The 12,799-nt window shown below is 45.1% G+C and overlaps 1 protein-coding gene across 6 annotated transcripts in view; it reads right to left on the reverse strand.

Moving 5' to 3' along the window:
• Nucleotides 1-12,799, reverse strand: part of GPM6B (glycoprotein M6B) — a 113,335-nt gene that overhangs the window by 10,433 nt on the left and 90,103 nt on the right. For all 6 annotated transcript variants that reach the window (XM_075057542.1, XM_075057539.1, XM_075057541.1 and 3 more), the window contains 2 exons: nucleotides 4,032-4,218; nucleotides 175-331 (listed from right to left, as the gene is read on the reverse strand). In XM_075057542.1, the coding sequence (XP_074913643.1) occupies nucleotides 175-331; nucleotides 4,032-4,218 (344 nt within the window). The remainder of the gene's footprint in view (nucleotides 1-174; nucleotides 332-4,031; nucleotides 4,219-12,799) is intronic.

Consider the following 12,799-nt stretch of genomic DNA (forward strand, 5'->3'; position numbering starts at 1 on the left):
CAAGCATCCTCAAAGATCAAAGACGGATCAGCAACAGGGATTGACTCTGACCACCCATAAGGAGTTAAACAAAGGCGGCAGCAAAATATTGTTGTTCAAAAACACAGGAGTCCAACCAAGCCCAACGGGTTTTAGCAAGCAAAGACTACTATTCCCATTTCTGATGCTACTTACCATTCCACTGATGCAGCGGCCACAGGCTGTCGTTTTGAACTCTCCATGCAGCTCCTTCACAGCGCTTGTTGTATAAAAACCTTCTGCCAAAAGGATTATTCCATATAAGAAGAAAAATGATGCAATGCCATAAATTACATACTGCATTAGCTGTATTCTAAAATGGAAAAGAAAAAAAGATGTAATTAGATTTCAGCCCTATAAAAACAAAGCCAGTCCTCCCAAATCATAATAGGTATGAGATAACTCCTTTTCTAGAAATACAGTTCAAGGCTCCTTAATGCATTTTAAGCAAGCAGGCTGCAGGAGAGCACCGGTACGACTATCCCGCTTCTACAGCTAAGCAATACTGATGTGCATTAGTCTTGCATCTGCTCGAGCATCCCCTGTTTGTGCTGCAGTTCTTACTCTGACAGGTATTAGTCACTAGCTTGAAGCCACAATTTCATGTCTCCACTATGGAGATTTTTTAGGTTTTTTTCCTGTTATGGATCCTGACACCTAACTCAGGGAATGTCTGACAGGAGCAACACAGGGCTTTGAAATGGCAAAGGCTGGAGCTAAACTACTGGCTGAACTACCAGGCTCTGTGGTGATTCCTTTGGCTTTGGGAAAGGAAGCAGCCCCTGAAATTCACCGTTTCCACCTGTAAAATCCAGTTAATGTACATTTGCAAAAGTTTGTAAATTCAGTGATACTTGTCTGATACAAAACCCAGGAAACATGCAGTGACTTCTCCTGAGGAGGAACGGTTTGCTCTGCAGCCTGGGATGGTACTTCCAAGTGAGCAGGTAGTTTCAGTGCCTTAAGTCATGGCAGTGTTGAGCTCCCCAACGTGTAATTCAATTTTTAAAAAATAAAAGAAATATTTAGGAAATGCTTTCATTTGAGGTACTATGGAGCCATCCAGAGGAAGATGATCTCAGGGCACATGGTATAAGCACTCCCCTCAGATATTATTTGAGAAAGTTCTCTATTCCTTAAAAATCTACCATCTGCAATGACACTTGTATGGTATTTTTACTCTGGCTAGAATAGGTAAATGGAAAGAATAATTTCTCAATACTATCAATCAGATTCAGTATCTGAAGCTAATTGTTTCGGAAGACCAGAATGCCAGATCTTCCATACAATACTTCTTCTGGTCTCCAAAAGTCATACTTCGTTATTAGCATAACTTCTCCAGAAATTATGCCTTCTTAGTTTGATTGTTGAGATGATATTTTGGATGAAGCTATTCCCAGAACAGAGAGGTTAATTTTATACATCCATAGTGCCAGTTTTCTAAGGATAAATATATTTTTCCTCAGGTGGTTTTTTCAATTCTTACCAGTCTCCACTAAGTAGCGGCTAGCAGAGATCGCTAAGGAGAATCTGCATGTTCTAGCTTAATTTAAAGAAAATTGATGACTACCATCGATACAGTTAAATGTTGTCCAGACAGTAGCATGTCCCTTGTATCAAAATACAATATTGCTCATTTAAAATTTGATGTGGGAAGTGTTATGTTTGTTTTCCAAACTGATTAAAAATAACAGGATCAATCTGTTGCACCTGTGCTGTGAAGCACAAGAAAATTAAGTCAGGATTTGAGAGAGTATAGAAGAATTCATTTCATCATCATTAATAGCCTGGGAGAGACTCAATGCATGTTACCAGAAATCAGTAATACGAAACCCGGTTAAAAAAAATCTGTTCCAAAGGGTGCCTTACTAGCATATTTTTCATTTAATGTCTCTGTGGCCTTAAATTATTTTGCCCCTTTCTAGCACCTCTTCTCCCTTGCCTTTCTTGTTTGGCCTCCACAGAGTCCGAGACCTCAGCTGCTTTGGTAGGAATTATGCGTTTCCCCAGCTGCTGATGCTGACTTGACAAGAAACGCTGTCAACAATTCTCCAAAATTTAAAACTTGCTGCTTGTTACAGCTGCTTTGGCAATTTCTTCTGTTTTCCTCAAACGAAGACTGACAGAAGAACAGGGTGTTTTTGTTACTCAGCTGCTGAAGAATAGCCGTTCGCAGTTTCTCGCCAAATTCTGTGGCTAACTGCAGGGTCCTCGTGGCTCGTGCGCTGGAGCCGGGGATGCCGTGCCGAGCCGCAGCCGGGGTGCGATGGTGGGTGGCCCTGGGGTGGGGGACCCTGGTGGGGGGCAGTCCCACAGCCATGCGGCAGGTCTGGGCACAGAGGATCCCGAAACGGGGCAGAAGCCCTAAAAAGGGGCAGAAGCCCTGAAACGGGGCTGCAGGACCGGCATCTGTGATCCCTGGGGATGGGAAGGGGTCAGCTGCGCATGTGAACTGGCAGGTCTTTGTCTGCAAGCCCGTAAAGGGAGGCGGTGAGGAAAGAAAAGAAAAAACGGGAGGGTTTTGGCTGCCCTTCCTCACGCCGCCCCCAGGATGGAGACGTCTCCAGGGGCCGGCCCTGCGCCGCGACGAGCAACGGGCAAGAGTCCGAACCCAGACCCAGTCGGCATCTCGACGGCGGTGTGCCGTCGTCGTGAATCACAGCTCGCGCAAAATTCCTCGCTGCCGCCGGACACGAGCCTTTTCAAAGCCTGGCAGTTCAGCTGGAGGGGCTGCATGACACCCAGCGCGCTCAGACCAGCAGGACAGAGCCTGGGACCCGCGCGTCCCTCAGCGTCAAGGGGAACGCGAGGCTCGCGCCGGTGCGGCTGGGCGCTGAGCCCGGACCTGGTGCAGGCCTCCAGGCCTTCCTCTGTTTTCGTGGAGAAGCCTCCAGAACACAAAAGCCCCAAATATTTCACCGGTGGTTATTTCCAAAGGCTGCAGTTGCAGGGACAAACATTTAAGCTCTTTCTAGTCTTTTCTCTCTCTTTTTTCCCCGTTTGTACTATATTGGTCCACCTTCTTCTGAGGAGGCAATGGAAAGAACAACACTTCCCTGTTATTCCTGTCATCCTTCAAACTTTTTGTCACCAACGAACACTAAATCTACCCTCTTTCAGATTAAAACAGTTGCCCCTTGTCCTGTCACTACAGGCCCCAGTAAAAAGTCTCTCTCGACCTTTCTTTTAAGCCCCCTTTAGGTACTGGAAGGCTGCTGTAAGGTCTCCCCAGACCCTTTTCTCCAGGCTCAACAATCCCAACTCTCTCAGCCTTTCTCCATAGCAGAGGTGTTCCAGGCCTCTGATCATTTTTGTGTCCCTCCTCTGGACCCGCTCCAACAGGTCCCTGTCTTTCCTGTGCTGAGGACCCCAGAGCTGGACGCAGAACTGCAGGTGGGGTCTCACCAGAACAGAGTAAATGGGGAGAAACCCCTCCCTCGACCTGCTGGCCACGCTTCTTGTGATGCAGCCCAGGATACAGTTGGCTTTCTGGGCTGTGAGCGCACATTACCGGCTCAATGTCCAATTTTTCATCTACCAGTCACCCCAAGTCCTTCTCGGCAGGGCTGCTCTCAATCCCTTCATCCCCCAGCCTGTATTGATACTGGGGATTGCCCCGACCCAGGCACAGGACCTGGCACTTGGCCTTGTTGAACCTCATGAGGTTTGCAGGGGCCCACTCCTCAAAGCTGTAAGGTCCCTCTGGGTCGCGTCCCTTCCCTCAAGTGAACTGACTGCATCACTCAGCTTGGTGTCATCCGCGAACCTGCTGAGGGTTCATTCGGTCCTGCTGTCTATGGCACTGATGAAGATATTAAATAGTATCACAACATAAACAGGTTAAGCAGGATACACACTCTGGTTCTTTGTGTGTGAACACCAAAAAATCACCGAGTGCTGTTGGACAAACAAGCAACCTAATACTCAAGGATGGAGACTGAGGTTTTAATCCACCTCTGCTCATTTAGCGTGAGGGTGTTACGAGGATTAATGGAAATCGGAGGCATACTTACACTTCACTCAGCAAAGCATGGTCACTGGCAGTCGTGGAGAAGTGCTGCTCGAGGATAGTCACGGTTCCCGTGAGCGCCACGTGGCCACAGCCACAAAACAACGCTACCCCCGAGAAGCAGAGAATGGTTGCCACGAGCGAAGCATATGGCACTCCTCCTAGGCACTTAATGCAACATTCAAAGCAACCTAAGCAGAAGAGAGAAAGCAAAAGAAACGTTATGAGCAAAAAGCAAATTATGAGGAAAAGAATATCTGTCCTCCACTTGGTAAAAGCCACAGGGACTAAAATGCCCAGGCATTGACATGCTAAGCAAAAATCTATAAGTAGTGCAAGACAGCATCACCCTCTAAAGCAGTGACCTACAGATCTGTTGGTATGGACTCAAAGCCCAGAAAGTGGGCTGAGTGCTCCTATCTTTACAGGATCAAGAGGAGATCAATGAGACAGCCTATGAAATGGAAAAAGAAAAAAAATCACTTGTCTGAAGTGATTCATTGTGATTCAGCTGCTCATACAGAGCTAACCATGTTTCAGCGTATCTAACGGCAGGAGCACCAGCTACGCTGGCACCATTCAGGAAGCCAGAGGAGCAAATACTCAAGACAATGAAGCCTTTTGGAAAAGCGATACTTTGCACTTTCATTGGAAGAAGGACACATTCAGGTCTGCAAAACTTAACCACACTACGCTCTCCCATGGCTCCTGAGTATCTTTTTGTATAAATCTGTATGAGGTTATAGGGATATAGATATTTTAACAACAGAAAACCTGAATGGGGGCCAAAGAGTAGCAATTTTGATCAAGAGCAGTGAGATGAAGCTGTACTGACACATACACACTGTACACAGACAATACATTTCCAGTTTTATAGGGTACACTGGATTTACAGTGATCCCTGAATACAGTCTGCAGTAGCATAATCAGTTTTAATGAAATGTATTGTTTAAGCAGTCTGAGTTAACAAAACACCCCCCCCAAACTGCTGTTCTACAAACACTGTAATAAGGAGGTTGCAGCTGAATTGCCAGGTTCCTCCCAGCCGCGTGGCCTGAAAACCCATCTGCTTGCAGAGCTGGGAAATGTAAATCGGCAACAAACACAGCTTTTAACTGCGCTATAATGGTAATGGCAATCCATACCAATTCATTACTTCAGGGTGATGGCATTAAGCTGTCTCCATTAATGTGCATTTCATACAACTGCGCAAAACACAAGCCATTAAGACAACGCTTAATGGAGCGACCAGCGTTGGATGTCGTAGGAACAGCCCGCTGCTTCTACAGGAAGGTGCTAAACGGACAAAGCGTTTGAAGGCAGGGAGACAGCTGGCAAGTACGTACATCACATCACATCTTCGCACCCCCAAAATTCCTCACAAAGATCAGCAAGTCTCCATCCACCACACAAGGCAAGTTTATTTTTATCCCCCTCCCTTTCCCGCTAATGAATGAGTTGCAGAGCAGGCACTGCCATGAAGCACTGGGGAATAATACGCATCTGATAACTGAAACCCTTCCCATTTCATAAGTGGGAAACTCTTGTTTTAGAGAGTCACTAGCAAGCGTCCTAGTCAGGCTTAAGCAGCTATCACCACTGAAATGACTTATGAAACGCCACTTTGCTAACTGCAGACAAGATTTAATTGTACAGAAACGAGCCTGGGAAGCTTTTACAGTCAAGCCCACAGCTGGAGTCTACTCAGCAGGAACTACCTTCGCGACAAGAACACTGCCAAAGGAACAAACACCCCAGCTTAGCAGTGACAGGGCAAACAAAACCCAAATTCACGCTATCGGAGGAAATCATCTCTGGTTTTTGTCTTAACACAGAGGTCAGGAGTCAAGTTCAGACACCAGACCTTGCAGAGCGATCCTCTGCTTCGGGGAATCTGCAGCTCACAAGCCACACACCAGGCACAACGGCAGATGTACGCGTGAGCCTGGCTCGTCCTCCGCAGCATCTGCTCCCGGGTCAGGCCCAAACCTCCGAGAGTTAATCCAAGAAACGCTTGCACCTGGTGCAGGATTTGCAGTGAAGGATTATCCAAGAGTAACCACGCTCTGATCCAGCGGGCAACGCTCAACACACACGTGGTCACAGCCACATAAAACAAACAGCCTTTCGGGCTGCGCTCCTGAAGGGGAAGGTGACTTAACGCTAGATCATTGCTTGGCGTGGAGCAGGTTGATCACCTAATCGCGCTGATCCACAGATTGCTTTGCAGAAGGATCCCATCAGAGATAGGAAATAAAAACAGCTGGAAGCAAAGCCAACGGACTGACAAGGTCCAAAAGAAAAGCTGCTGGTTTCAGAAAATGGGAGCAGCCTGCTTGACAAAACTAAAAATTGGCGTATACCCGGGACTGACGATTAACACCCCCGAACCAGGCACTTGTCCTCCCAGTACCCCATGCTGCCCAGCCGGCTTTCCAGGCCACTGGCGGAACATTCGCCCTGGCGTTTGTCAGATCTCTTACCCGAACACATGACAATATCTGCCACTAATCCACAGACACTAGAACACAAGCCAACCCCCTCTCACCTCCCGGCGACTGGCAGCTGCACATAGCATCTTTGTGGAGATACTCTTTACGTCTTCCTCTACAGCCCAAGGCAAAAGCCATCACAATATTGGGGTGGCCTTCATTTTATCAGTGCAGACCACGGCCAAGGTACGCCCTAAGAGGTGTCTAAAGCAACCGGGCTATTTTGAACGAGACAGAGAAGACTGCCCAAACGTGGAACTGCAGAAACTACTCACCTTCACGGCAAGACTAAAGCAGACAGCAGAGAGACTTCAATGCGCAGGGAAATAGCGCGCTGCCAACCTGCAAGTGCAGGAAGCATCCCAAACCAGCACGATTCCGAGAGACAGCACCCATCCATACATACTCATTCTGCGCCCAACTTGACAGCAGAGCTGCACAGCCTCCTGCCAGAGGGTAACTAACTGCGGGACACAACCTCATCACCGTGCTGGGGCTGCCAGACCCCCCCACAGATCCCACTGCGAACACTCCTTATGAGCAGCCTAAATCCATGCCCAGCCTGAGCAATATAGCCGGTTTTATAATTTTGTTTTAAAGCAAGCCTAAAACAGTAGTGCCAAGAGCAGCTTTCAAAACCAGCTAAAATTTGAAGCTCATCAAGCACTAAGATACACTTACCAATCTTCCCAAACAAGAACTGAAACAAATTAGAGGATTTCTGAAAAAAATTAAAGCTTTCCAGGAAACCTGCTTTATGGTCTCTCTCTGTAACCCCAAGTCAGCAAGTATCTTCATACAGTACAACTGAAAACCCATGATGATGTTTGCCTAGTTCATGTTCACAAAATAACTTGCTAACGCAGTGATGACAACTGCAGGCTGAAGGCCTGCGAACTCAGGCTGACAAAAATAAGTAGTATTAAAATAAGTTTAGTTCCAATTTTCTGCTAGTTTTACTTTCCATATGGCCAACACGCTGAACTTCTCAGCTGTATATCCCACTTCCAACACAACAGTGTAAAACGATTTAAATATGAAACTGTACAGCACAAACACACATCACTGCATCTCCCCTTTCAATGGCCATTTTGTGCAAGGCATCACTAGAACCTTTTGTGCAACTCAGCAGAATAAAAACATTTTTTGTCCTCAGGCTGGCGAGCAGCAGTTGCCATGGAGGCAGGTTAATAACAGCCCAATGATTTGCCCAGAGCTGCCTCTGATCTTGGCTACAGATTTAACACACTCTCAGAAGGAGGCCAGCTAAAACAAGGACTGAGATTATTCTCTAGGGAATGAATGCTATTAAAAACACACACACACACAAATATTCTTGCTAAAGGACAAAAATAAAGAGAAGAGAAAAAACAGGAACCAGCTATTCTTTTAATCTCCTGGAAACTATCAGTCACAGGAAATTGGTAAAGGATGAACCTACATATGTACACAAATTGGCAATTGGTTGCTTAATGTATGAAGAACAATTATACAATTTACCCAGCAGTGTACAAGCTATTGCATATATGCAGGAGCTTAGCCATTCAATTTCCCATGTCAAACGGCAATTGTGTGGCTAAATCTTCTTTGGGACTTTAAGTATGGCTTTAAGATTTAAACTTAGAAAAGCAAGGTAATGCAGAATTAATGGAAAGCAGTCTTTAACAAAAAAAAAAAAAAGGCAATTCTCAGACTCTAACTCATCCTACTAAGGTCAAGATGGAGTGGAATGACAAAAATCTGTGCTTTGGAAATGACAAAAGACAATGCAATGGGATCAGGTAGCTGTCCTGAATGTTCCTAGGGCTTGCTCTAAGAAGTTTACACATCAGCTCTTGAAGCCCAGACTTGAAAAGCTGACACAAACATGTCCCTCAAAACGAAGCACTGAAAACATGATGTAAGGAAAGCGTGTCCACACCTCCTGGACAGAAAACCAGCCTGTCCTCTAATGTCCCAAACTCCTCCTAGGTTGAATTTGTGCCTCCATGTATCTCAGGTACGAACCACTGATCTCATAGTCAAGGCCAGTATGGAACAAGAAACAAAAGGAACAAAGAAAACCTGAAAGGAGGTTTGAAAAGCTCTCCATTTCAGGGAGATAAACCTCCAGGCTCCCACGGCTGTTTTCTGAGTTAGTTCCCACTCTCTTTTCCTTAGAAGTTTCATTTCTTCCCCTCCCATAAATCTGTCTTGCTGTTCTGAAAGATGAAGCAACGGGCACCATTTTTTTCTCATCACTTACTTCCTGTAATTGTGTAATGCATTTTTAGAAATCCTGGCATGTTGGACACCTGTCTAGTTAATATGTGGTAGAAATTACGCTGCATGTTCAACCACAGAACCACTATCTCCATTGGCTGCAGCACCACAGCTCAGGGAGCATGTGTGGAGGAATTGTTTTAACAAAAAGAAGGTTGCAAGAGACACAAGGAAAGAAAAAGCATTAGGTAACACCTTAAATGCAGCCATCGTATGTAAATCAGGCTCATTATTACACATACACGGGAGCCTGGTGTCGGCAGCATTACTCCCAATTCACAAATAAATGTAAGAGGAGAACTCAATACTTTACATTCAGCCCGCTACCCCAGTACTGAAGATTACCCAATACCAAGTGTGCATAATACCATCAGAGTCCTAAACCACCACGGATCTTTGTCAGAAAAAGAACTTTATGTCAATGGAAGCAAATGCCAATTTTACTTTCTGCCACCTACTGTATTTTTAAAAATCTCCATTCTGAATAGCTTATGCATGCTAGGATGTACATTTTCATATGTTACAGCATGACTGACAGCTAGGGGGAAGCAGTGAGGAATGCAGGAATACATTAATAGCTCAGAAGCAAAAATGGAATTTACCTCCTTCTTCCTTCTGTGAGAATAAGCCAGTGAGAATAAGTCTTATTCCTACAGTAAGATAACTTCTCACATCTATCACCCACACCAGCAGCCAAGGGTCAGTGGCAACAGTACAATAAGATAAAACATTTAATCTTACAAGGGTAAGTTTGAAGCATGTGACAAATTTCTCTCTATACTTTAATAGAAGCACTAAAATAAAAAGGCTGCGCGTTAAATCACTTGGAAGTCTTTGTTGAAGCTCTATCCTTACCTATTCCTGTTTATCTTAAATTTTGCTAATTTACAAAACATGACACAAAGCTAAAACCTCTGTCATGAATTACAATAAATGCTCACTCACCACACTTTTGGATTAAGTGCGTTAAACAGACTAAGTAAGTGATGAGCTCAAATAGAGAAAATCCTTTATTTTCCTCCCACAAACCTCTTAAAGCTCTTCCACAGAGAACTTCCTTTCAGGTTCAACCTTCCTTAATTTTGCCTTTTTGTCCTCTCCAAATCAGTAGTTGTGAAATTAACTTATACTGAAAATGAACCTGTCGTGAGAGCAAGAAAACTTCATGTGAGGGTACTTTAGTCTAGCCAGATCAGTAACCTCCTCTGCATTCGCATCCCCCTCTCCCAGAGTTGTAAATCGATAAATAAGCCTTCTTAGCCAGCATAGTATCTGTGATGGAGAAGACGTGACCTTGGGAGACCACAGCCATCAGGGCTGCCAAAAAGGATGAGACCTGAAATCCAGCAAGATCACCACGCTCATCCTTCACAGCAGCTAGCATGAGATGCTTCAAGTGAAAGGCAGTGAGATCTGGGGTACTCTGATTCATTCAGTAAATCTCGCCCAATCTCTACTATTTAAGAGCCACTCAAAGAACAAGCAGCTCCTTTCTGGAGCTCCTTTCTGGTTAGCTAATTATTAGCTAACCAGCTAATAATGCTGGTTATCAGCATTCATTACAACTTCTCCAGATACTCTTGAAACATATACAAGATACTTGGTTTCAGCATTGCCATACAGCCAGTTCCCCGCTTCTGAGAAGATATTTATTGTCCATTATCAGTTTTAAGCCTGCCATCCTTACACTTCATTAGATGCTTCCATATTCTTGTGTAGCACAGAACTACAAGTCCTTGCTCACGCTTCCTGTGCTGGAACAGGCACAGAGAGACCAGGAGAACTGGTGTGCACCAAGAACAAGCACCTCACAGCCTGGGAGTCCCACGAGCAGACCCCTTTTTAAATCCACAAAGCACCAATTATCTCTGTGGTACTGTACGAGTAATGATAATAAGCTGCTCCTAATACTCCAGCAAAAACCCAGTAAGCATAAGTTTAAAATCAAGCACATTTTCTTCTAACACGATTAACAAAAAAAACCCAACAAAACCCTTGCAGAGGTTACCAACGTTCATCAACAGAAACAGTGAATTTTTTCCTTTCACTAAAGAAAACATGACGTTCAAATTGGAGAAAAGGCTAATTTACCAAGGCAAGATTTCTCTTTTCCGGATCCTGTTAAGTGACACAGAGAAGACTCTAAGAACAGACAGCAGTAAACACAACCCCCTTTTTTCTTCAAATCTCAGGCCCAAACTGGCACTTCTTGTAGAAAAAAAAAAATTAGCATTCCCACTGCAGGAATCAAACCTGTTTCATGCGAGGACAGATGATCCAAACAGTCTTTTACGGCCTTACCTAACTTACCTTCTTCAAATTTACTGAAATACACACACTACCCATCTATATCATTCCCAGCCTCTGCAAGGCTCATTAAGCTCACGGGTGTTCTGAAGGCGTCGTTTTCAGACAGTGCAATCTATGAAATATGAACCACTACATCTACGCTTATTGCAAGCGCCCATCTCGGGGCTGCTGTGTGAGAGCAAGGAGTCAGACCTGCATGGGAGGAACGCCACTGCCCCATCAGACAGTGGGATGACAGAATCGCTCTTGTCCAGCTTTTATTGCTTTTGGACAATAGTCAGGGAAAAGTTTGTTTTAATTCATGTCTTCTCTGTTTTACTTTTGGCCCATGAAACAGGGGAAATCGCAGCAGAAGAAAAATACCTAATTTATACTTTGGAAAAGACCTTACTTTGAACAGGTCTATATGGGAATCCTTCATTATGCATATTTTTTAACTGTAAGCTGCTTCTACAGAAAAAAATTAAGTAGGTGATTTAAAAAGAGACTTCTCGCATAAGGAATAGCTAAGCAGTATTGATATAAGCTTTGGCATTATTCCTCCTGGAGACTTGTTCTAGTGTTTTACTATCCAAAATAACCCTTGGGACTTTTGCACAGCCCGAGCATGTGGAAGGGCTCATTGACACGCAGAGCTCAAAGTGCAAACACGCTGCACCAGCAAGGGCAGCCTCTGGTCCGAACCGCAGCTTTAACTCTCAGCTGACGTATCAACAACTCACTGCTCAATGTGCCTGAAGACATTCCTCCCTTCTGCCCTCACCCTGACCTCCCTCCCCTTGCTTCACCTATTTTTGCCTTCTTGGAGAAACACTTAGTAGGGTCAACATGCAAGAGTTGCTGCTCCAGTAGGTGCCAGCTCAGGTGATTATTTTGGACAAACTCAAGCCAAAGAAGTAAAACAGAAGAACTGATGGGCAGGCTGCCAAAGATATTAAAATACCTGAAGGTCCAGACAGGCTCCCTGGGGGAGGTCCAAAAGCACCTAAGCACTTCGGTCCTATGGGCTACTTCAGCAGTTCTGTGAAACCTTCTGTAAGGACACCTGGGCTTCCTAGATTCAACCATCCTCCAGACCCACCTGTATTTGGCTGATACCATTTTTAAAGCTGATTTTACTTTAATCAAGGGCAAGTATCTTACCTGGAAGACTGGAGTTGAGACTCTTAGCTCCACCCTTCTGGCGGCTGTAACTCACCTCACCCTCCATCAGCCTTCAGCACTCATCGGGAGAGCAAGACTTTTGCCACACTGGATTTCAGCCACCGCTACCGATTGCTTCCCCAGTTGACTCCTCCCTAGCTACAAAGAAGCAAACAGAAACACAACCTCTCTCCCTAGAGCTGAGGACCAAAAACACTGAACGTGGGGATTTCAGCCTGGCAGATCTAAGATTCAGAAGGTAAATTCTCCATTTCAAAGATAACTGAAGCTGCCAAGATCTTCCCAGACGTTTACCCAACTATAAAACTAGAGGAGCGGTAGGAAACGTGAACCACAACTGCACAAGTCCTTTGCCCTGCAGCAGCTTTCATGCAGGTTATTTCCCCAGATGAGTCCCCACCACGCCATTTTCAAAACTTAAGCTTGCTTCAGTAAGGGAGCAGGCTGTTTCGGTGAGATACTCCGCATTCGCAGGCCCTCACGCGCTCACAAAACAGCTGAAACACCTCCCAGCATCTGGGGGAAGCACGTTAAGAAAAAAAAC

This window comes from Buteo buteo, chromosome 25, assembly GCF_964188355.1.
Source record: "Buteo buteo chromosome 25, bButBut1.hap1.1, whole genome shotgun sequence".
Lineage (NCBI taxonomy): Eukaryota > Metazoa > Chordata > Aves > Accipitriformes > Accipitridae > Buteo > Buteo buteo.